Consider the following 26,891-nt stretch of genomic DNA (forward strand, 5'->3'; position numbering starts at 1 on the left):
ATACGAGGGGGATCAGCATGATGGGCTCCTGAAGATGTACACCATGACACAAAAACACACCTGACGCAAAGAATCAACAGGGTCAACACCCAGCACTGAGCCGCACTGCTTCCTGCCACGGCTTCCAAACAATAACACACAGAGAGAGATGGGAAAAGCTATTCTCAGACAAACAAGATTAAAATCTGCCGGAGCTCAGCAACAGGCATTCTATTAAGTGCATCTTCCAGACAACAAAGGCAAACAGACTGTTATTTTAGCTTTTAGGAGAAGCACGACACGCACACACACACACACGCACACGCACACGCGCGCGCACGCGCACACACACACACACACACACACACACACACGCACACGCACACACACACACACAAAACACCACTATGCGCTGGCAATCTGCAGTAATCGCCTTGGAGAGCACTGGTGGACCATCACACTATACAATCAGCCACTCAAGCAGTTCACTGCTCTTGATCTGCTCAGGACTCAGGGCTCTATTTTGTACCAGCTCTTATGCCTTAACTTAAAGGCCTGTCCATACTGTCGCCGACCAACTAACTTTTCGTTGGAAAGGTCCGGTTCAAGTACAAAATGACGTCACTCGCATCTTCTGAAAAGTTCAGTGGTCGGAGACAGTATGGACAGGCCTTTAAGTTAAGGCATAAGAGCTGGTACTTAAGACAATCAAAATAGAGCCCTGAGTGGTAACTGGAACGCTTGCCCAAAAACACACTCTCCCCATGTTCTTCGCGGACTGCTCGCCCTCGCCGGTTCTTCTATTCTTGTATTTGTTTTAAGTTTAGGATCAGGCTTAGTTTTTCTGAGGTTAGGTTTGGGAATACATGGTGGCGGCTGGTCCGAGGTCGCCAGATTAGACCTGGGGCGTGTGAGTTTTGGGGCGAGCGTTCTTTGTATCCCTCTGAGTTCCTTTGGGCAGTAATGCAGTCGGTGAGAGTATAGGACTATAAAGGCTAATTTCTGTGGTTCTCAAACATTTACATGTCGACCCCCAGATTGATATGTATTTGGCCGCGGACACATTTGAAAAAATAGAAAGAAAAAAAGGGTATTTGGGGCCCTGGCTCACAGACCGTAAAATCCTGCAATTATTCTTTTTAATTTTGAATGGGGAGAGACATGCAGCAAAGGTGCTCGGGAACGGGACTCGAACCCGCTACACGCTGTCGGGCTACATTTAGCCTAGGTGCCCGGACCGCTAGGCCAGCGATTCAGGCCCCTGCAATTATTCTTTACTTCCGTGATGCCCATTGTTATGCTGAATTCATCACCAGTTTGTGCTGCACACACACACACACACACACACACACACACACACACACACACACACACACACACACACACACACACACACACACACACACACACACACACAGAAACTGGTTGATGCTGTTGTGCTGTGTTCCCACCCATCTCCACCCAGTCCGGAAATAGGCTAAACTAGGTTATACATCATACACGCGCACACACGCTCACAGAAAGCATGAGGTGACTGAGGCAATAGAGGTAAACCCCATAATGCAAAAAAATAAACTTAGTGTCTATCTAAAGTGCTTATCAGTGCTGCTGTGTGCAGTAGTCATGCCATGCAGACCCTTAAACATAGGTTCTAAAAGTGGGGTCCGGTCCGGGGAGTCCCGGGGACCCCCATGAGTCCTTGAGGGAGTTCCAGGGGGTCCACATGGCTAAATGATAGATAGGAACCAAATGTAACTCTGAGAGTGTACAAATGGAACCAAATGGACCCAACACTCTCAGAGTTAATTTATCATTGATTTAACAATAAGCCTATACATTGGGGTCTCAGAGATAGAAATACCATTAAATGGCCTAATGCATGTCAAATAACTGGGGGTTCTTGAAATTAAAATGGTTGAGAATCACTGCTAGAATTGTAAAAAAGAAAAAAAAAGAAAAAGAAAATCTCCTATGGGGTCCCTGGAACCCTGGCATATCTTTTCATTCAAAGGGGGGTCCGTGGGCTAATAAGTGTCAATTTTGGGGTCCTTGACAATTGACATACATGATACGTTTGAGAACCACACCACTGCCCTAAAAGCAAAAGTGAGGACTTGCTCGCCCTATCGGCCGTGCATGGTAGTGTTCCCGATCATAGGGCTGGACTGGCTCCAAGTGCAAAAAAGCTGGCAACCTCATTAGAAAGAGAAGAGCTCCTCGGGATCCGCTGATCACTTCAGCGCAGCAGCAGAGGAGGAGACCGATCGTTGCCAGACGCAATGCTTTGCAACAGTTGGAGAGTTGTTGTTCAGTTTAACGTGACTTTACGACTCTTGTCTCGTTTCTGAACAAGAGTGTTTGTCTTTCGTCGGTTTTGGTAGTTAAATTCCTGATGCGAGTTTCGACAGTTTCGGAATAGTTTTTTTTCACATGTCAAATGAAACAACATAGCTGATCAGGAGCGCTGGATATTACGCAGATAACATAGAAGTGCAGGTAATGGCCCGACGTTTTTAAACTATTATCCTACTGCTTGATAAAATGCTTACAGTATATGGATAGCCTACTATTTAAATCTAATTTCACGTTTTTTACTCTTTTGCAGAAGTCGGCTTGGAAACGTTCAAGGATTGCTTTATACTCTTTTTTTTTTCTTTTTGCGCACGGCTGACTTGGATTGGAAGCGCCTCAAACGAATTTGTCAGTCACTGCGAAGACTTCGTCTGACTTTTTGACTCCGATCCTGTCCCAGAAATGGTGGGGCATTTACACTTACAAGCTATGGATGACAGTCTGAAAGGCAAGAACCGGGAAGGGCTGCTTGACAGTCCGGATTCAGGATTACCCCCGAGTCCCAGCCCACCCTTCTGCTCGCTGTCTCCCGGGCTGCTGGAGTCGCGCTCCGGGAGCTGCGCGACCCCGGTGGAAAACCATCTGGGATTTTACAAGAAAGAAAGCAGAGAGGGCAAACTGGTAAGCAGCAGTGGTGGTGGAAGAGGTTCTTACATTTCTTGAGTAAAAGCAGTGGCGTGAGTTCAGCCAAAGCTAAGGTATGGCAACATGACTGGTGTCTTGCACGCGCGCCCTCGCGCGCGTGCAAGACACCAGTCATGTTGCCATACCTTAGCAACAGACACAATGAAAAGTACATTTTATTATTTCCCCTGTAGCCAAGGTATGGCAGCTGCCATAGCTTGCCATACCCAATTGATGCCTCTGAGTAAAAGTATCAATACTGAAATGTGGATATAGGCTACTCTGTCTGTTGCAACTGTTGCAAGTGAAAGTCCGGAATTCAGAATGTACTTGAGTAAAGAAAGTAAAGGTACAAAAAGTATTGGTATCAAAATGTTGGCCTACTTATAGAGTACCAAAAGTAGAAGTTCTCGATTGTGCTAATTTGTGCAGAATGTCACATTTCAAAAGTTTTCAAATTCTATACATTGTATAAAAATCGTTTGAAAAATCTGCTATTTTCAAATGGCCGAAATGTAGTGGTTAATCTGTGTTTTGTAATTATAATCAAAATCTTCAAAGTGACTTGCAACTAAAGTTTTATTTGTAATGGAGTAAAAGTGCAATAGGCCTATTTATTTGCCTCTGAGATAAGTAGAAGTAAAAGTTTTGAAAACTGGAAATACTCCACAGTAGCCTAAAGTAAAAGTACTTCAAAATTGTACCTCAAAAAGTAGACCTACACTACTTGAGTAAATGTACTTAGTTACTTTACACCAGCATAATTGTTCTCAACACAACTCAACACACTTTCCGGGTTATTCTATTATTTACTTTTGCATTGCCGAGGGAGGCCTATATGGTTCATTTGACATGTTGAATCGATTCGTATAGCCTTAAAACACCAGCCAAACTCATTGTTGGTGTGGAAATCTCTGGGTAGGGTAGGCTGTTGTTGGCCTGAAATGGATTTAACTTCAGCCCCTCTCAAACATCTGGAAGCCCTCTCTCCGTGGTCTCTGCTGTTGTCTCATTTTCTGATGCAGCACAGTTGCTGAAGATGCCAAGTACATTTAAGTTCATTTTTTCTTCTCCCTGGTATACAGTGGCAACTTGTTAGACATAACTAGGTAGTTATGTGATATTACAGCCTATATGATATTCTTGTATTCGGCTAGTCTTCAGGTGACAGGGTCAGTGTACTATGATCCGTCCGTTAGACCAAAGTGGATACAAATGGAACCAAATGGTTCCATTTTTACACTGTCAGAGTTAAGGGGAGACCTTGAAATGTGAAGGTTTGAGAAACACTGCGTTAGACCTGTAGGCTACCCTATTTAGAAGATGGATCTTTGGTTTGTCTGTGGATTTAAATAAGAGAATACCAGCACTCACGGAACTGTCATTTAAGGCACTTTTATTATATATAAGTTGTCTGTGGATTCCCTGACATTATAATCTCTCAAAACAGACTGATGCTACGCAACTGAAAATGAAGAGGAACAAACAGAGTGGGCGTTCCCTTTTATTTGATGATGCTTAGCCAGACTGCTGACATTCTAAGTGGGGACTTATAGCCTAGTAAGCCTACCCTCGATAGGTTGAGGGTAGGCAAGCCATTACCATAGATCTAATATGGTTTGTTTGTGGTTATACTGTCTTACAGTATGTGTATATTAACCAGAGTTAAGCCTCAGGCTACTCATTTGACAACAACACAAACTCACTACGGTTGTATCCTACTGAGTGACTACTAGTGAGGCAAGTGAGGAGCCCCCACCGGGATGACATAGGGCAGGGTTCCCCAATAGGCGGCCCGCGGGCCATTTGCGGCCCATGGGGGGCTACTGTCTGGCCCCCACCAACCCCAGTAATAATGGTGGTGTAAGAGCAGCAACAACACTAGTATATCGTCGTTGTCGGGTGGAAATCTCGTATCTCCAAATTTGTAAATTCTTTCGCAAATCAAACAAGGCCGTCGCACAAAAGTAGTGGAAACAGCAGATCTACAAGCACACAACGCCTCGCACTGCGAGGCGTTGTGTGGTTGTAGATCGGCTGTTTTCACTAGTTTAAATGATTTTTAAAATGATAAATTCAAAACGAACGGTTTTGGACATACAAGATTTTCACCCGACAACGACGAAAACTGTCGCTGTAGTAGTGGGAACGCCACCGTCGCCCCCTGCAATGTTGTGGCCCTCGGCTTGGTACCCTAGACATAATTCAGCCCTTGGGGAAAACTAATTGGGGAACCCTGACATAGGGCCTTCCTACTGCTCCCGCCCAGCACTCTGACAGGTCCTGTAGAAATATGTGCAATGACCAATATCAACCTCTGCCCAGCTCCCCTCCCCCGAACACAGGCCAATTTATGTTCGCAAAGACGCCCGACAAAGCCGGATGCACCACGGTGGGTTTCGAACCCACAACCTTGTGGTGGTGGGCACATGGACGTTTAACCCTATACGCCTGCAGAGTGCCCCAAATCTTTGATATTGTTTGCCGGACTGTTCAGGTATAGCCATAAATTATAACTTCCAGTAGAGGGCGCTAATATGCGGAGGTTACGTCTCTCCTGGAGTTATAAAGCAGAGTCAAATAGCTCTGGCTGGTTGAGCCTCCACGTCCCTAATCGCCTCAAAACATGTTTAAATCATGAAGTTGCTCACCTCATCGTCGAAACAGCTTTATATCTACCTATGAGCCCACTCGTTGGCATGTGTTAGTCCATATGTTTCTAATAAATTAATGTTTACTAAAACTTCTCCGAGACTCGCGTTTCCTCGTCGGAATCCTTCCGCCTTCAGAACGCTTCAGAACTACAGAACGTTGGAATACTTCCGCATACAATAAAACGTCATGTCCTAGTATGAGCGAATCGCAACGGCGATCAACGTCACGTGATGTTCGGCCATTTTTACCCAAGCAGTTCAAAAACAAGGAAAGCGATGAGACTCGGTGAAGTTTTAGTAAACATTAATTTATTAGAAACATATGGACTAACACATGCCATCGAGTGGGCTCATAGGTAGATATAAAGCTGTTTCGACGATGAGGTGAGCAACTTCATGATTTAAACATGTTTTGAGGCGATTAGGGACGTGGAGGCTCAACCAGCCAGAGCTATTTGACTCTGCTTTATAACTCCAGGAGAGACGTAACCTCCGCATATTAGCGCCCTCTACTGGAAGTTATAATTTATGGCTAGTTCAGGTATCTGTTACCTGACGACCTCAAGTGCCCTACTCATTGTCAACACTATTCCCGGACCCCAGTAACTAGGGATGGGACGATACGCGATATTATCGTTTATCGTGATAAAAAACACTCACAATAATCGTATCGTGGAGATTTAATTTATCGTGATATCGTCCTCCGTCATGCACTGGGATCAATTCACCTTTTATTTCCCAAGCTGCATATCCGGTACCACTTAAACCCTCTATAATTGGTAAAAGCTACTTATAATATACGTACTTGATATACAGTCTTTTTTTCACTCTTTCAAATGTCTTTGCCAAAAAATAGCTGTCGCGTCGCATTGCGACGCGTTGTGAGCTTGTAGATCTGCTATTTTTTGGGAACTGTTCCGCCCCAGGATAATGGATTTTGATTATCGCGATAATATCGTAAATCGCGATTTCTTGTCACAATAATCATAATATGAAATTTTCACATTGTCCCATCCCTACCAGTACCTATATTCTTATAGGTCAGAGCAACAGCGACGTGGTCATCATAAGAACATAACATTTCCCCAAAGATTAAATATCTGACTAAATCAGTGGAGGATAAGCTAATGAATAAACATGTTGACCTTGTGTGCACGTGGTAGTCATAGAAATACGTTCCTAAATAGTGTGGTTCCAATCCATTTCTGCCATCTCAGTGATTATCAGGGACTATCCAATGTCATTGGTGTTGACAGCATTAGTATTGACTAACTTGTTTCCCCCTTTTTTTTAGGGCTATTTTTCGTCAGTTTCACAGAAGATTAAGTTGCATGGCTGCTATCAGAATTTCCCTATGTTCTTGTCTCTGAAAAATCTGTTGTTAATGTATAATTAATGTATAATTCCTTATTCTTGTGGCAGCATGCCATTTTGAAGATGTTTAACGGCACTATTGAAACGGTGCCATCCTTTTGACTGCATTTGTTTTTGGAGCAGCCATACAAAAATTATCTAAAATGGTGCATTTATATATCGTTGTTGTCGGGTGGAAACCTTGTATGTCCAAAACCGTTCATTTCGTATTTATCATTTAAAAAATGAACTAAACTAGTGAAAACAGCCGATCTACGAGCACACAACGCCTCGCACCGCGAGGCGTTGTGTGCTTGCATATCTGCTGTTTTCACTACTTTTGTGCGACGGCATTGTATGATGAAGCAGGACTTCGCTTTGCGAAAGAATTTACAAATGTGAAACTTGGAGATATGAGGTTTCTGCCCGACAGTGACGATATACATATATAAACATGATGAAGTACAGTATTGAGTATTGTGATAATGCAAACTGCAAACCCCAATTTGTCGTTGTTGTGGAGGAAAGCACTGCTGTGATCACTGATTTGCAATACAAATGACAGCTAATGCCATTATAGCAGAAAAGGGCTGATTCAGTGCAAAATAATTACCTGGTCGCTCCCAGTTTCAGAGAGTCTACATGTCAGCACAGGTCGAGGGTGGCTCTTTAGTGTCTGAAGGAAGCCCTAGATATGCAGTGATGCATCCTGGGAGTTGACACTGGTTTGTTGAGACCTGAACATGTGATGGCCTTAATCCTCTAGACTTGAGGGTTGAGTTCTGGGAACTGGTGGTTTGTGGTTTCTGCTCGATATCTGTTTTGAATAGTAGCTTCTGCTTGGTATTCAAAGTCGCTAATGTAAATCGTCGTTGTCGGGTGAAAACCTTGTATGTCCAAAACCGTTTATCATTTTGCATTTATCATTTTAAAAATGATTTAACCTAGTGAAAACAGCCGATCTACAAGCACACGACATCTGCTGTTTTCACTACTTTTGTGTGACGGCCTTGTATGATGAAGCAGGGCTTTACTTTGCGAAAGAACGTACACATTTGAAAATTGGAGATACGAGGTTTCCACCCGACAACAACGAAATGTATTTTGCAGAAAGTATTCTTTCTTCAGTATTTCCAATTTTCAGTACTTTTACTTCTACCCCACAACATCTCTGAGGAAAGTATTGTACTTTTACTCCACTGCAGTTATATGAAAACTATAGTTACTTTGCCGACTCGCATTTATTGTAAGATTATATGAACACGCTTCAGCCTTATTTTTGTCCATTTGAAAATGGCACATCTACAAGCTACGACTCTGCACCTAAGAACAATCCCCCCAGTTCTATTTTGGGGCACATGGTGCTAATGCTTGTTAGTGCAGTTGCAGGCCCATTGCATAAGACATTGCTGAACTCTCACTTCAAATTTAAACATGGGCAATAATGCACAAACACAGCCCCACTGTTTTGAAAACATTTATGAAGACTGTGCATGCCAAATGTGCTTCTCTGTAGTCCAACCTCCTTACTGTTACTCCCCAAACTTGTAAGTTGTAACCAAACCCCATACATGTAAATGTTTCCAAATAATGCCACTTTGAAATACTGGTAATATTTACTGTAGGCCTATGTAGTATAAACCAGTGGTTCTCAATCTTTTCAGGCCGCGACCCCCCAAAATAATCATATTTTAACTGGTGACCCCCCCACTCTGACGAGCACTAAGAGGTTTACATTTTGTATAACACGGTTCTATTGTGAAAATAGTAGATCTACATGCTCACAACGCCTTGTAGATGCAGATCAGCTATTTTCACAATTTCTGCCGCTAATATTTGACAATTTGGCCAATGTTTAATTTGTCATTTTAGAGGTATTAAAAAGTCCTTCAATTGTCACTTTAGAAATGTGCTGATACCCTCTATTCACTTAAACTTTATGTTGGTTTGTTTTTCTGTTGAGTGAGAAAACAATGTGTCACTTTAAGCTATCATCTGGGGACCCCCCCCCCCCCCCCCCCCCCCCCCCCAAAAAAAAAAAAAAAATTGGGGACCTCCCCCCCTGGAGGTCCCGACCCACTGGTATAAACTACTAAACTAGGTGTATAAAAATACAGGGTCTGATTTAGTAGCAGGGCTGAATATTTGCTGCATCAAACATCAGAAAGGTAATTTGATAATACCCTCCAGCACTTTACATTCTGTCTGCACCAGATAGTTCTGGGACAATCCAGGAGATCATTAACAGAACAAACTGTCTCTGGAGGACGGGATAGCGAACTGATCCCGTGACCGTTTGTAAATCCAGCTTCCACTGTTGCTACTGATGCACTGATATCAATGCACATTCTGTGCTTCAGATATGACGTCTGAGGTTTTATTATCGCACCAAATGGCCAGCAACATGTGGAAATTTGTTTTACATTGAATGTTGTTTGGCTTGGCCTCAACGGTGCTGCATTGTGCATTGTACATTGTGTGGCTACTGCTCAGCTGCAGCCTATTTTTCCTGGGCAGAATTGTACTTCCAGTGGGGGTTCCGTTGTGCACGTGCGTGCGTGCGTGCGTGCGTGCGTGCGTGCGTGCGTGCGTGCGTGCGTGCGTGCGTGCGTGTCACCCTGAGGTTAGCTAGCCTTCCATTCACAAGTGTTTACGTTTTACAGAAGTTGCCAGAGCGCTCTGTGGCAGTAAATAGCCAGCGTGGTGTTCATCACGCCAAAGCAGCGACGGGAAGCCAATCAAATACTTACAGTAATTTCATGCCACAAAGTGCCAACAGCAGAGGGGGGGGGGGGGGGGGAATGAATGGGTTTGCAGATTAACTCCATTTGTGAGGATTAGGAGGAGGAGTCACTAGGATTGTCAACTATAAGACATCATTTCTCCATTCTCATTCCAAAATATCTCCCCATTGACCTTGTATGGCAAGACCATTCTGCAGGCTCTTTTCCAGCCTGTAAATGAATGCAAATCACTGATAGAAATAACCACAAATGTGAACTTCCTGTTGATTTTATTATTTCCAGATCCAGATCCACAGATCCAGTTCAGCTTGTCTTCGTAATAAAAGTAACAAAATCAACAGGAAGTTGACATTGTTTTATGTAGAATGTAAGTCACACGTAGAATGTAAGTCAATGGGGGAGCATATTTAGATTTCTTGTCCACCTTTTGGAGTTACATCATGACAACCCAAACCTCTTAAAACATATTCTTGCCCTTAAAATGACTTTGGACCGGTGGAAAGCTATGGCTCGCTATGAATCTATATGAAAGCCATATGAATCTTGTCAGACATGAAATAATGTGCATAATCCCACTACTAGAGTTTCGGTGATGGCGCCCTCAAGCATAGAATCATGGATGTACTCAAGGCTCGTTGAAAAGGCTGGAATAAAGATACAAGGATTCATCATCAGTGATGTGACGCTGCGTATCTGTGTTAGAAAAACAATCGGTGTGCACTGGCTTGGTTGAATTGATATAAAACATTGAGTCCCCACTTATTGTGTATCATTATTTTATTGCGACCGTAGGTCGCACTTACTACAGAAAGCTGCTCGAGGTGTCCGTCTGTCCGTCCGTCCGTCCGTCCGTCACACACGTCACACGTCACACTTTTGCCCTGCTCATATCGTCGCAACCGTTGCCCCGATCCATGCCAGATTTTGCACACACACTTCCTTACCTGCCAAACTACAACCTCCAAGGACCCCCCGGAGCTCCAGGGACCCCCAGCTCCCTCGGGGACCCCCAAGTGTAAAAAATGAGCACATGTGCAAAAATTACCAAATGACCACCCCAACGGGGCTGCTCACAGGGCATTCCCGGGGACCACCCACTCCTGGTGCTCCAGAACGGATGCAAAAGTGGTGGCGCCCCCAGTGGAGGACCCCCTGCCACTGCAGCTCACATAAAATGCCGTAACTCGGGGGCTAGAGCGACCGGGAGAGCCGGGGCCGGGGTACCTATTCGTCCGCCTTGGCGGCGCGGAGACCCCACCCCTCATTTCTCACATGGCCCTCTAGCGCCACCATGAGGCCGATTCAGATTTTGCCCTAAAATCACGAAAAATCACTACACAGTATGTCTACACTCATGTCATCAACATGATCAGGAAGATTTTGGAAAAACACATTTTTGCTCTATTTGTGGAGATAAGTGACCTACGGTCGCTTATCTCCCGATTAGGGAGTCTTACTGGTGCTTTAACTATTGAAAAATAGCAGATATACAAGCTCACAGCGCGGCACCGAGTGCCGCGCTGCGAGCTTGTAGATCTGCTATTTTTGAAAAATTGTGAAAATTAGAATTTTGACCCGATTCTATAAGTGTCTTTTGAATCCTTCTAAGATTTTTTTTAAAAACCTATGTTTCTATGTGAGCAATCTAACTATAGCCATCATCAAAGAAAAGGTCCTTTTCACTTAACTGGTGCCCCAGTTAACTGCAGAATCTGGGGTGAATGAGATCAGTGGAGCTCCCTCTGGTGTTGTGCCTGTAGAGTGTAGACAGGTACATGAGCACTGGTCCCTTGTAGTATCTTGAAAACCAGGCCATTTCAGGTTGCTGTACTCTGTCCTCTACCAGTAGGGATGGGACCATATGAAAATGTCATATCACAATTATTGTGACAAAAGAAATCGCGATTTATGATATTATCACGATAATCAAAATCCATTATCCTGGGGCGGAACATTTGGCAAAAAATAGCAGATCTACAAGCTCACAACGCGTCACAACGTGACGCGTTGTGAGCTTGTAGATCGGCTATTTTTTGACAGAGACATTTGATAGGGTAAAAAAATACAGTATCAAGTACATATATTATAAGTACCTTTTACCAATTATAGAGGGTTGAAGTGGTACCGGATATGCAGCTCGGCAAAGGTGAATTGATCCCAGTGCATGACGGAGGACGATATCACGATAAATTAAATCTCCACAATAATGAGCATAGCATAATGAGCAGGGGCTAGGTCCTAGGTGTGAGGTCTAGTAGTAGTATGACTTGTTTGTTTCGAGAGTTCTGTAGTTTCGTTTTTAGTGCCTTTGAGTTGCTACTGTACCATGACATGAGATGAGTGCTCTGGCTAGTGTCGTCAGTGCATCCCTACTGACCAACGAGGAGATCCTGCCCCTTTTCACCTCCCTTTCAGGAAACAAAACAAACTAGGAGCAGTGCTCTTCCGAGCACAGGTCTCCGCCAGGTCAGGCATCCTAGTGGCGCTATGATAGGCCAATGTGAAAAGGGTGGCATGTCTTCTTGGCCAATCTTAGGCCTTTCACGGCAATCGGACACCTAATGCATGATTTGAGGCATTGTGTTCCAAAAATGTGTTTTGCAAAGATCTACCTGCTGGTGGTGCTATAACAGGCCAATGTTAAAAGGGTGGCATTTGTTCCTTGATCTAGCGGGAATATGTTTGGCAAATTTCATGGTAATCGCAAGCTGCATTCATGATTTGAGGCATTTTGTTCAAAAACTGAGCAATCCTGCAAACTTTGTAAGCCAATATTAGCCATTTAGGATGGAATATGAAATATCGGACAGATCGGGCTTGATCACATGACTATAGAGATACTGTGTAATTTGCGTGATTGTTGGGGAAAATCTGAAGGAGTAATGGCAAAGAATGTGTTTTACATAAGTTGGCCTCCTGGTGGCGCTATAAAAGGCAGATGTGAAAAATGCAGGGCAAAGGTTTTTCCTTAGCATCTAGGAAGTGCGCAAGTTTTCCACTGATGGGCTGGTTTGAGAAATTTGTGGAATCTCTTCCTCTGTCTAGTGGGAATGTGCGTGGCCAATTTCACCAGATTGCATGCTGTGTTCATGATTTGAGGCATTTTGTTCAAAACTGAGCAATTCTGCAAACTTTAGAAGCCAATTGTAGCCAATCAGGATGGATTATGGAAAATCGTCGTGACCCATGTTGATCACATGACTGTAGAGATACTGTCTACCAATTTGCATGATTTGTGGACAAAATCTGTAGGAGTAGTGTGTACAGAAATGTGTTTTGCAAACATCGGCCTCATGGTGGCACTAGAACAGGGCCATGTGAGAAATGTGGGGCATAGGTTCTGAATTGGCATCCAGGGAGTGTGTGTGTGCATAGTTAGGCCGCGCCCGGGCCAACGGCGCCGGAGATTAGCTGGTAACAAACTAATCGGACGGACGGACGGACGGACGGACGGACGGACGGGGCGAAAACATACTCTCCTGGTGACAAAAAGGTTCTGACATATATTGCTCTTAGTCTTGAGTGTAGTCAGAGTTGAGCTTGCAGGCTCAGTCGTACTCGTCCAGATAGTGTGGTGCTGATTGTAAGCTCTGGGTAAGATGAGAATTTGCGTGGTGCTCAGTGATCTGCCATGCCCTTGGCCTGTTGTAGCCTGTCCCTAAAGCAGCAGTGAGACGGTGGGAGAGAGAGAGTCAGTGGCATGTGTGCTTATTGCAGCCAAACCACAGCATGTGACAGGTTCACTCTATCCACCCGGTGTAACGTGAGAGCTTGCAGCATTGGGCTTGGGGTTGCCATTTGATTCAGATTGTTCAATGTTTTGAGTGGCATATCATGCAATCAAAAGCATCTCTCTGACAAGCACATTTTCAGTGCTCAGGCAGTTTTTCTGTGAGCGCAGTGTACACAACTGTCAGTCACAGAAGCGTGTGTGTGTGTGTGTGTGTGTGTGCGTGTGCATGTGCGTGTGTGTGCGTGTGTGTGTGTGTGTGTGTGTGTGTGTGTGTGTGTGTGTGTGTGTGTAGAGGGAATGTGGGTAGGGAGTTGACATAGATTGTGACTGCATGTCTCCAAGCCAAAGCTCAGGAAGTTTGGCATTCACCATTCCAAGCCTGCGGGCCAGTTGGAACTGAACTCTGTGAGATCCCATTGATTGTGCTAGTAATGATATTACTCTCTCACTAAGCTGGTTGGTGGCCAACAGTAAAAGACTGTGGTTTTTAGTCGGCAGCTTCCAGGTGTGAATGTGAAGGTCATAAACGTCAAGCTTTTATCCTCACTGCACAGCGAACCTACCCTGGATAAATAAGGATTTTAAACTTCTGGATTTTCAGGCCACTACGCAGCATTATGTTGCGCTGATAAGAGCAATGAGCACCCACCAAGTGGAGTTATGGCTGTTTCAAACCCAGCCAATAGGAACACAGAGGGGCGGGGCTTAAGCCTGTCGCTGTTGGCCTACCAAGTTTGGGAAGTATACCTTGCTGGGAACTTGAGTTATGGCTGTTTAAACCCCAGCCAATAGGAGAGCACAGAGTAATAATGGTAGCCACACGTGGTCCCTGGTGTGGCTATTCCGATGGCAGACCCCTGACCAGTGTTGGTGCCAAGTTTGGTGCAGTTCGGAAGCAACGGTGTGCCTCGCAGGTCGGTAACCGGTAGCGTCGGCGGAAAGAAACTCACGAGATAGTTATTCTTGTATTTGTTTTTCTGAGAATAAGGTTAGAAATATTACACATATCTTTCTGACGTTAAGATTAGGAATAGGGTTAGGTTTTGGCACCGTTTTGCTGCGGTTAAGGTTAGGAATAAGGTTAGGTTTAACCGTTTAGGCATAGTTTACAGAGGTAAGGATATTAAGGAAAATAACAAATAAGCCTTGCCTTACCTAAGTTTCCTTTTAGTTGACATTGTATCAGTGAACTGTACTGTCATGAAACTGTACCTTTTCCTATCCAAAACTTCTAATAAATACCTCAATCAATCAATCAAAAGGCATAAACCATGATCAGCCCAGGCGAGTTTCTTTCCAGCGACTCTTCTGGTTTTCCGCAGGTCTGCATGTTACTGTACGTTTGTGATGTCCACCCTACGTCTGCCCGCCGTCTACCGTCCGCCATCGGTTGATATAATAAGTGGTATAAGTGAAATCGCTTTTGGCTGTGTGTTGGGTAGAGGCCCCTCAATATGTGAGTTTGAGTTGATCAAAAGATGCATTCGTGATTTTTGCAATTTTGTTTTTGTAAAATTGGCTCCTCCTGTAAAAGTTATAGCCAATCGGTATGGAATATCATAAATCTGATAGGAGTAGTTGCAAAAAAAGACAATGGGGGCACAGCTGTGGCCTCTGGGGGAAAGGCACAGCAAGATAAGAGGGGAAACGACGACAGAATTGATACAAAGTACCGTATTTTCCGGACTATAAGGCGCACTTAAAAGCCTTTAATTTTCTCAAAAAACTACAGTGCGCCTTATAGTCCAGTGCGCCTTATATATGGATCATTCATTGACATTGACATTCCCTTTAGCACAGCTCCATCTGTTGGATGCATAACGTAACGGTAGCGTCTATTATGCGCGCCTTATAGTCAGGTGCGCCTTATATATGAAAACAGTTTGAATATAGACCATTCATTGACAGTGCGCCTTATAGTCAGGTGCGCCTTATAGTCCAGAAAATACTGTACATACTCCCTTTCTGCTGGACAAATGTAGCAATGTCGGTTGGTCTGTTGGTCCTTCCAAATATTGCCGTCCTTGGTTGTGAGCGGTGTTTTAACATTATGTAAATTAATTGTGCTCCTCTCTGTCCCCTTAATTAGGCCTAAAATTATTGGGTGCTTTAACTATTAACTATTAACTATCTACAAGCGCTGCGAGCTTGTAGATCTGCTATTTTTGAAAACGTCGTGAAAATGTGTGCAAATCTTTGGATGTATTTTTTAAGATATCTATACTATAATTTTGCGAATGTCTGAGTGAGTGTCTGAGTGTCTGTCACAGCGTTTCTCCTCAGTGGCTGGAGCAATTGATCTGAAATCGCATCACCATAAGCATATGAACACACCTGACATAACTTTGAAGCCCGTTTGTCACTTTCACAAATCGTATGCTGTATATTAGCATTTTTATGGTGTATCTACTATCTATTCTGCATCTAGCATGAGGCACATCTATTCTGCATCTAGCTTGAGGCAAAATGTTTAACCAGCTCTGTGTGTGTGTGTGTGTGTGTGTGTGTGTGTGTGTGTGTGTGTGTGTGTGTGTGTGTGTGTGTGTGTGTGTGTGTGTGTGTGTGTGTGCAGGCAGGCGGGTGTGTGTGCAGGTGGGTGGCGCGGGGCGGGCGGGGCTGGGGGGGGGGGGGGGGGGGACAGTATCTCTGTAGCCATTAAACGAAACGGGTTTCTTACATTGATGCTCCTACATCATGCAAGCACCAGTTAAAGTTACTTTCCATCCCTCATATACTGTGTTCACAGTGCACATCCCATAACCCACACACTGCACATCATTTTGGAGCTCATATCTTTGAACGGGTAAGGGCTAGTAATGTAAATTTTGCTTCTGGGTGGTCCATGGAAGTAAATATTTTGAGATGAGGGTCCGTGGACAAATACATACCCTTTTGGGGGTCCTTCACACGAAAAGGTATGAGAACCACTGACATAGTAGTCTCTCAAGAACAGACTAACTGAGCTCCAGTTAAGTGAAAAGGACCTTTTCTTTGACGATGGCTGGCCAGATTGCTGACATAGAAACATAGGTTTTTCAAAAAACCTTAGAAGGATTCAAAAGACACTTATAGAATCGGGTCAAAATTAAAATGTTCACGATTTTTCAAAAATAGCAGATCTACAAGCTCGCAGCGCGGCACTCGGTGCCGCGCTGTGAGCTTGTATATCTGCTATTTTTCAATAGTTAAAGCATAAAATAATGATACACAATAATGTGTACCCGTTCTAAATGTCCCCAGAATGCAGAGTTAAGTAAATACCGTTACCAAAGTGTTAAGCAGACCTGGCTGAAATATTATTTCAAAATAACATATTGTCAATGACAACAATAGATGGCTACACATTAGTTATGATTGGCAATGTACCTGACACAGATCTACACTTTACCCTTCTGGTTACTGAAGTAAAACACATCAATAATTGAAAACAAAACAAGACAAACATCTCTTGACCTAGTGATTGATGTCAACTCTTATCTAGCTGTTTGTAGGGATGGGATGATAAGCGATATTATCGTTTATCGTGGAAAAAAAGATAATCGTATCGTGGAGATTTTATTTATTGTGATATCGTCCGTCATGCACTGGGATCAATTCACCTTTTATTTGCCGAGCTGCATATCCGGTACCATTTAAACCCTCTATAATTGGTAAAAGGTCCTTTTTTCTTCACTCTCTATCAAATGTCTGCCAAAAATAGCCGATCTACAAGATCGGCTATTATCGGCTGTAGATCTGCTATTTTTTGGAAAATGTTCCGTCCCGGGATAATGGATTTTGATTATCATGATAATATCGTAAATCGCGACATTTTCATATCGTCCCACCCCTAGCTGTTTGTGTTATTTTAACGTGTTCTTTGTGCTTTTTCATTCAGAAAGCATTCAGCCACTTCTCCGTGGGACAGTAATGTCTTGTGTGTGTGACTCTGTGCATGTGTGGGTGATCACTGCTGTGCTGCGGGGAAGCAGAGCACAGGGGCGTCACAAGGGGGAGGAAAGTGGGACTGAGTTACTAGGGCCCATGGTGGAGTGGCCCTAGCAACTATTGAAAAATAGCAGATATACAAGCTCACAGCGCGGCACCGAGTGCCGCGCTGCGAGCTTGTAGATCTGCTATTTTTTAAAAGTCGTGAAAATGTGTGCAAATCTTTGAATATATGTACTTTTTAAGCAGACATTTGTAACTCAAATTTTGCTCTTGGGGGGGTCCCTGGAACGAAATATTTTGATATGGGGGGTCCGTGGCCAAATACATATCATCTTGGGGGTCCTTAACATGAAAATGTTTGAGCACCACTGACAAGGAAACATAGGTTTCTTGCACACATTTTCACAATTTTTCAAAAATAGCAGATCTACAAGCTCGCAGCGCGGCACTCGGTGCCGCGCTGTGAGCTTGTATATCTGCTATTTTTCAATAGTTAACATTCATGGGGGGCCCCGCAGTGAATCCTTGTACCCAGGGCCCAGAATTTGGTGTGACGCCCCTGGCAGAGCATAACAGACGACTGATAGCTTGAGCAGGTGGACCAGTGAGGGTGGCCAGCTTTAGAAGCCAGTGACACAGAGAGGGACATTCCTTGTCTTTCAACCTCAGACACACACATATTTATTACTTAAAATGTAATTAAACTTTACATAGTGCATTTCTAAACACAGGCATCTTACATCGGGGGGACAAAACAGAAGGAAAAAACTGTTTGAAATGAAGAGAAACCAGGGGCGCCCGCTGGCCCTACTGGTCCAGGCGCATACCACATGCCGCAGGCATGGATGCCTGGCGGCGGCGCCGGTTCGATTCTCGATCCAGACGACCTTTGCCGCATGTCACTCCCCAAGTCCCCATCTCTTCCCCCCATTTCCTGCCAGTCTACTGTCCTATCAATAATGGCATAAAAGCCCAAAAACAATCTTAAAAAAAAAAGAGAAAACTATTTTTTTTTAATGCCTGTCTTAAGAGATTCTGAGGGCCTTTTTGAGTCCTGACAGGGTGTGTGGAGGGGTCTTTAATGTGGACTGTGGGAATGTGTTCCACAGAAAGGGGTTAGAATAAGTACGTAAGTAGCCTCGGGAACCAATGGTTCTCAAGCCTTGTAGCCATAGCTCAGGAGAGAGACTTGATGTACCTGGACATGATGCTAGTGTGTCGCACTGTCGCAGGGACTTACCGCCAATCCAATCCGGCCAAGCAGGAGGCATTGGGTACATTTTTTATAGTCTTGCTATGACTCGGCCCGGCATTGAACTCTGGGACCTCTCAATCTCAGGGCGGACACTCTAAACACAAGGCCTCTGAGCTGAGGGTACAGTAGCAACTGAAGAGGCCCTGGAAGGCTGGATAGGGCTGTCACGATTATGACATTTTACATGACAATGAATTGTCACACAAATAATTGAGATTAACGATTTAATTGTGTTTTTGTCATTGACAATTACATTTCTGTTTGGCTTTTAGGCTTTGAAGTTGCACATGGTAGATATGACACATAACCTAAATATACAAAGAAATTATTGACGTATTATTTGACAACTTTATTCTTAAAAAAGAACATTGATAGTGGAAATAGCCGATCTACAAGCTCACAACACTCTGTGATGTGACGTGTTGTGAGCTTGTAGATCTGCTATTTCCACTATTTTTTACTTTAAAAGAAATATATGAAACATTTTCAACATGGAAACAATTATGACGATTATGAAAAATAAAAGCGCGATTAGACGATTATGTAATAACTGCGACAGCCCTAACGCTGGAATCTGTAAACCTGAATCAGATACACACACACACTCACACACGCACACACAAACACAAACACACCTCTGGGCTCTGATTTTAGACTGACTGGAGGGCTGTGAAATCCCTTCAGCCAAACCCTTCAAAGAGATTTAACGCTAACACTTCATTTCGCCGTACCCGACATGGTATAATTATCTCTATTAAAATGGAAGTGTTGCTTTGGCTGCCGTTCCTTGTGGAGTAGTTGTTGTCAGGGGCGTCACAAGGGGTAGGAAAGTGGGACTGAGTTACTGGTGGAGGGGCCCTATTAACTTTATCTATTGAAAAATAGCAGATATACAAGCTCACAGCGCGGCACCGAGTGCCACGCTGCGAGCTTGTAGATCTGCTATTTTTTGAAAAGTTGTGAAAATGTGTGAAAATTTGTGTGAAACATTTCTAACTCAAATTTTGCTTCTGGGGGGGTCCCTGGAACTAAATATTTTGAGATCGGGGTCCGTGGCCAAATGCATATCACCTTGGGGGTCCTTGACATAGGTTTCTTGCACACATTTTCACGATTTTTCAAAAATAGCAGATATGCAAGCTCGCAGCGCGGCACTCGGTGCCGCGCTGTGAGCTTGTATATCTGCTATTTTTCAATAGTTAACATTCATGGGGGGCCCGCGGTGAATCCTTGTACCCAGGGCCCAGAATTTGGTGTGACGCCCCTGGTTGTTGTACTGCTTTTGCTATTGCACTGGCAGGAATGTCATGTGGGAGGATCAGTGGGTCTCGGGGGTTGTCAAATGTCCATGCAGGCTGAATATTATTGTCTAGTAGTGGGTAGTTTTAAAAAACAAAAAGTCCCTTCTGTTCTTTTTGGCTCCCCTGACTAGGGATGGGACGATAAGCGATATTATCGTTTATCGTGATAAAAGAAGAACTCACGTTAATCGTATCGTGGAGATTTAATCGTGATGTCGTCGTCCGTCATGCACTGGGATCAATTCACCTTTTATTTGCCGAGCTGCATATCCGGTACGGCGGTTCCACTTAAACCCTCTATAATTGGTAAAGGGTACTTATAATATACGTACTTGTTACCAGTCTTTTTCTCACTCTATGTGAGCTTGTAGATCAGCTATTTTTGGGGCAAATGTTCCGACCCAAGATAATGGATTTTGATTATCGTGATAATATTGTAAATCGCGATTTCTTTTGTCACAATTCTCCTTTTGCACAAAGTGGTGCAATGCAAGATCCCTTTGAGTCACACCTTACCACTACTTCCTGTTCATCCACAAAGCATTTATTCTAGTCATTTTCTCCATTAGATTTCTTTTCACTTTTTCCAACTTTTATTACTTGGGATGGTAAAAAGATGAGGCAGACAAATAAAATGTATTTTGACAAGTAATAAAAGTTGAAAAAAGTGAAAAGAAAGCACTTTAATCTAATGGAGAAAACAACTAGAATCAATGCTCTGTGGATGAACAGGAAGTAGTGGTAGGGTGTGACTCAAAGGGACCTGGCGCCCTCTATCTTGCATTGCACTACTTTGTGCAAAAGGAGAATAATCGTGATATGAAATGTTCATATCATCCCATCCCTACTCCTGACATGGTGTGCCTTCTCCTTCCATAGCTTCCCTACCTGCTGCTGAACGCCACAGGAACAGACCCCAGAGCACGGATGCACCCTGTGTTCTTTGGTGAAAGCATCGAGGTCAACCCCAAACCAGAACAGGAAATAAAGTAAGTGAAAATACACCGCCGTTGATTAGAACAGGGGTTCCCAAACTTTTTTGTCTCAGGGCACCCCATACATATTTTCTTAATCCGAGGCACCCCTACGTTATAATTTTCACTCCTGGAAACCTTGTATGTCCAAAACCGTTCGTTTTGTATTTATCATCTATAAAATGTACTAAACTAGTGAAAACAGCAGATCTACAAGCACACAGTGCTTGTAGATCGGCTGTTTTCACTAGTTTTGTGCGAAGTCTTGTATGATGAAGCAGGGCTATATTTGACCAAAAGACGTACACATTTGAAACTTGGTTTCTGCCCGACAGTGACGTTATTGTAGTGATTATGTTGCGAGGAAAACGTTGAGATAATAGCCATTTTGGTTATAGTAGGGGAGCCTATGAATCAGATTCTGTTGGCCGTAATTTTGGAATGTAAATTTTTGGAGACATGTATATCTTGATTCTTGGGGTTCTCAGAATGCCAAAAAAACATGTCTCCAATTTTTCTTTTTAGGTTTAGCTGGTGTAATTAGCATAATTAGTCAATTAATTGCCCAAAACAGGAAATGGCAATAACTTTGCTTCTAGGTAACTTATAAAGGTGATCTAAGAGTCTAAGTCGATGTTTGTGAGGTCCAAAAATTAATCTGTTACCATTTTGAAGTCATACAAACTTTCCTAATTAGCATAATTAGCATAAATTATGCAACAACGAGGTGAAAATAAGCAAATTGCTTATTTTTTTCAGTTTTAGTCAACTTTGAAAGCTTCTCACAGACTTTAAGATGTAAGTTTACAAATCATCAATTATCATCATCCTATAAATAAATCATGCAACCCTGTATCTGTGTAATAATTACGTAATAATCACACCAAAACCAGAAAGCTATATTTCTTTGCTTCAAGTTAATTAATAAACATGATCTTACAGACAGTGTAAGTCTGTTTGCAAGACTAGAAAATATTCTCTTTCCATAACTAGGATATCTAACCTTCCCTTATTAGCTTAATTTGCATATATATCCTTCATATAAAATAAAGAACAATATGAGAAATGGTCACAGAATTATCAGATTGTTTATTCTCAGAAAATATTGTAAACACATTTAAATATAAGGGTCTCCATCTTTTTGTCGTCAACACCAATTCCCAACACCAATGCCTTGCTTACATTACAACACACCTATTCATCTGCCCCACACATGCACATCTCAGAGCAGTTAAAACGTTAAGATCGACAAGAACAATGTGACACGCACTGGGATTTCTTGCAGCCACATTTGATCAGTTGGGTATTATGGGTAATGGTGGCTGGAGCTGGGGGTTCCCGTGTTGTGACTGGCACCAGTTGTTCTCCCTCAGCCTCCATCCATATTCAGTTACTGGTGGTATCTGTGGGTTATGTACGTGGTCCTGACTCCTCATACCATATTGCCTTGTAATGGGAACGGGCAATGGCTTGATGTAATGCTCCTTGTGTAGGTGGCAGCTTATCGGCTTCTAATTGGTTCTTTGTGAATAACCTCCACCTGAGCTCACCAACATCCACAAGATTTGTACCAGGCTTGTGCAGCTGGCAAACAAATGTTTCAACCTTTTTTTCTGTGTCAGAACTGAGCTTTTTTGTAATACCTAGAGTAGCAAATGCAAATGGGAAAGCCATCATGGATCAAGACATGTTCCCAGTGGGCTGACCACTTCATAGCCACACTGGACAGGAACATAGTGAGACTCATGTAGTATTTGACCGCTATGGCATTGCATCTTCACTGAAGGATGCCACATGTAAGCGACACCAGGGTGGCAAGCCCCCTACCACTTATGATGTGGAAGACAACACACCGATAGGGAAGGTGTCAGAAAAACTATTCTTGTCAGGTATCCACACCAAAGATGAGCTGATTGTCTATCTTGCTAAGAAAGCCCTCCAACTCTTCCAGGGAAAACCCAACATTATCATAATCAAGGCAAGATGTCCACTCAAACTCTATTGATGTACAGTAAAACATACCAGGGTATGAAAACTTACCAGGGTTCCATGCCATCATGGAACTGACCAGACAGGCCATTTTGTTGGCAAGGGAAAGTTAACCTGTTGGCAAGCTCTAAACCGGTGTCCTGTGGAGGTGGTATTTGCATTTGATACTCTAGGCACTACAAAAAAGCTCAGTTCTGACGCAGAAAAAAAATAATAATAAGATTTAAGCATTTGTTTGCAAGCTGTACGAGCCCGGTACAAATCTTGTGGATGTTGGTGAGCTCAGGTGGAGGTTATTCACAAAGAAACAATTGGAAGCCGAGAAGCTGCCACCTACACAAGGAGCATTACATCAAGCCATTGCCCGTGCCCATTACCAGGCAATGGTATGGTATGAGGAGTCAGGACCACATACATAACCCACAGATACCACCAGTAACTGAATATGGATGGAGGCTGAGGGAGAACAACTGGTGCCAGTCACAACACGGGAACCCCCAGCTCCAGCCACCATTACCCATAATACCCAACTGATCAAATGTGGCTGCAAGAAATCCCAGTGCGTGTCACATTGTTCTTGTCGATCTTAACGTTTTAACTGCTCTGAGATGTGCATGTGTGGGGCAGATGAATAGGTGTGTTGTAATGTAAGCAAGGCACATCTGTTGGGAATTGGTGATGATGACGATGGAGACCCTTCTATTTAAATGTGTTTTCACAACTTTCTGTAAATATTAGAATAAACAATCTGATAAATCTGTGACCATTTCTCATATATATATATATATATATATATATCCATCCATCCATCCATCTTCAACCGCTTATCCGGAATCGGGTCACGGATATATATATATATATATATATATATATATATATATATATATATATATATATATATATATATATATATATATATATATACATGCAAATTATGCTAATAAGGAAAGGTTAAATATCCTAGTTATGGATAGAGAATATTTTCTAGACATGCAAACAGACTTACACTGTCTGTAAGATCATGTTTATTAATTAGCTTAAAGCAAAGAAATATAGATATTTCTGGTTTCGGTGTGATTATTACATAATTATTACACAGACAAAGTGTTGCATGATTTATTTATAGGATGATGATAATTGATGACTTGCAAACATACATCTTAGAGTCTGTGAGAAGCTTTCAAAGTTGACTAAAACTTAAAAAATGCAGCAATTTGCTTATTTCCACCTCATTTTTGCATAATTTATGCTAATCAGGAAAGGTTGTATGACTTCACAATGGTAACAGATGAATTTCCTGACCTCACAAACATGGACTTAGACTCTTAGATCACCTTTATAAGTTACCTAGAAGCAAAGTTATTGCCATTTCCTGTTTTGGGCAATTAATTGTCTAATTATGCTAATTACACATGCTAAACCCCAAAAGAAAAATTGGAGACATGTTTTTTTGGCATTCTGAGAACCCCAAGAATCAAGATGTACATGTCTCCAAAAATTAACATTCCACAATTACGGAAATACATAGGCTCCTCTACTATTAGAACTGACTGAAAATAACTTTGTACTTCAAGTTTAAAACAATACTAAATATTTTTTCAAGTGTCCAAATAAATTCCAAATATTATCAAATTATCTCGCGGCACCCCTGGACTGCCGCCACGGCACCCCAGGGTGTCGCGTCACCCACTTTGAAAACCCCTGGATTAGAATGTGCCAACTTGTCTTCCCCTGGTTTAAATGTTTAGGAATCATATTGTTACGCATGTAATATGAAATCCAGGACACTCATCGATGAAATGCACAAATCTGCGAGGCATATGGGCCTTAATGTATTCATGCGTTTGTTTTATCACGTTCCATTTTATATATTTTGAACATTCATGGGTGTTTGATATTGCTTTAATGTCTTTCCTTATGTATTCACAATGTCGGCTTAACATGTAACCTAATGTGTAAAATGTATTTTTTAAATATTATATGTTCCATATTGTTTTCCTGTTTAAAAGGATATTCCACTTTCAAAAAAGGCTTTTGTGAACACCCTGGACAGTTTTTAATTTGCTTGATTCAATATTTAGATATTTGATATTCATTTTATCGGACACTCCCCCACTCCATTTTAACCATGATAGAACTTTTTTCATTTATTTTAAATAATCTTTTATTGTATTTATTGTATTAAATATTTTCCATCCCCCCCACATTATCAAAAAAACACAGCCAGCTCACCTATTAGGATGGTAGTATGAGTCACCAGAAAAAAAAGAGTTTGAAGTTACAAGTTGGGTTTGTATAGGAAGGGCAACATCCCTTTAACATTTCCTTACTAACACTGCCACCTAGTGGTGACTTACTCCATTAGTATTGTGCTAAAAGCCCACTTTCCTTCCCTCCCCACAGGTGCAACTCTGAAGTGAAGTACGACTCGGACAAGCACTACCAGGACCACGTGTACTGCGTACCTGTTCCCACGCCCACCTCCTTCAGCGAGACGGTGGTGGCGGTGCAGAACTGCACCTGGCGGAGCTACAAGTCCCAGGTCTACCTGGAGCCACGCCAGAAGCCCCTGAACTACCGGAGCACCACCATTATCTACCCTAAACATGCCAAGAACACTTACCGCACGACTCTCAGCTACAACGCCGCGGGCTCCCGCCGTTGGTTTGTTTCCACAGTCCAGCTGGAGTCCAGCGAGGACACAAGCCCCTGTATTATCTACACGGAGGACTTGTAGTAGTACCTGGTACCGACCACACAGTCTGGACCCTTGTGGGGACAGGGCTGCCTGAGTGACTGACTAGTAACAGGCTGACTTGAAGATTGGTGGCTATCTTGCTTAATGAGGACGAGGCACTTAGAAATGCCCATGTTGGAAAGTACTGGAACCCCCATATCTTTTTTTTTTCTTGTGTGTATGAATTTGTGTGCCATTGAGGAGGGAAAACCTGGGACGTCCTTTTAGGGATATCTTTGCTGTTTTGAGTATATTTTATTAGACTTTCTACTGATGCAGTCTTTAAAAAGAGACTTCCTTGGCAGTTCGAAGCTGCATTTCATGGATTCGTCGTCTTATTTAATATAAAATGCGGCCAAAATCATTCTGCTCCCAAGAAGAAATGGCTGCCAAATGGACAGAACTCTTGTTTTTAACTTCAGTGAAGGTAATGATAACGTTTGACTGTGGATGTCTAATACAGTGTTTCTCAACCTTTTTTCTGCATGGGCACACTTTTCATGTCCCAAGAATCCATGGGCACGCCAACATAATACAGGGGTGTAAATATCGTCACTGTCGGGAAGAAACCTTGTATCTCCAAGTTTCAAACGTGTACGTTTCTTCGCAAAGTAAAGCCCTGCTTCATCATACAAGGCTGTCGCACAACAGTAGTGAAAACAGCAGATCTACAAGCACACAACGCCTCGCGGTGTGCGAGGCGTTGTGTGCTTGTAGATCGGCTGTTTTCACTAGTTTAAATCATTTTTAAAATGATAAATACAATACTGGCTTTCAAGCAGTTTCAAGGGGCACACTTGACCCTTCTCAGGGGCACGCCAAAGGTCCCCAGGCACAGTGGTTGAGAAACACTGGTCTAATAGATCTAGGAATCTACTGCTCTTACCCATCTTCCATTATACTGATGTTGATTCGAACAGAGTTCATGTCGACCCATTTCACACACCAATGCAAACATTTCGAATGGCTTTTATTGCACTTGTTTTCTATGTATCATAATGAATGCCTGTCCTGTCATTGGAATAGTGGTGCAGAGCGGAGTGCTGATTTACAATATTGCATTCAAAAACAACAACAATGGACCAAAGATAATTGAAACGCAGGGATATTTAGGTGACAGATCATCACCTCCCTCCATCACAATTCTTTACTCTGAAACCGAAGACTATGCTTTTAGTCTTCCTCTTTTTCTCAACAGAACACATTCGTACAGTACCTTTGTGTTTGACTCAAACTAGACCTCAGAAGATGGACCCCATTTACTCC

At 42.8% G+C, this 26,891-nt stretch overlaps 1 protein-coding gene across 1 annotated transcript; it reads left to right on the plus strand.

Annotated features, from left to right (window-relative positions):
* The first annotated feature begins 2,243 nt into the window (after positions 1–2,243).
* On the plus strand, positions 2,244–26,257 carry rflna (refilin A). The gene is made up of 4 exons (XM_080738391.1): positions 2,244–2,475; positions 2,585–2,952; positions 20,805–20,914; positions 25,292–26,257. Exons 2-4 carry the CDS (start codon positions 2,734–2,736, stop codon positions 25,623–25,625), a joined length of 663 nt encoding a protein of 220 aa, XP_080594517.1. The 5' UTR covers positions 2,244–2,475; positions 2,585–2,733; the 3' UTR covers positions 25,626–26,257.
* Positions 26,258–26,891: the final 634 nt, after the last annotated feature.

This window comes from Nannobrachium achirus, assembly GCF_963921795.1.
Source record: "Nannobrachium achirus genome assembly, chromosome: 12".
In the NCBI taxonomy this organism is placed as follows: Eukaryota; Metazoa; Chordata; class Actinopteri; order Myctophiformes; family Myctophidae; genus Nannobrachium; species Nannobrachium achirus.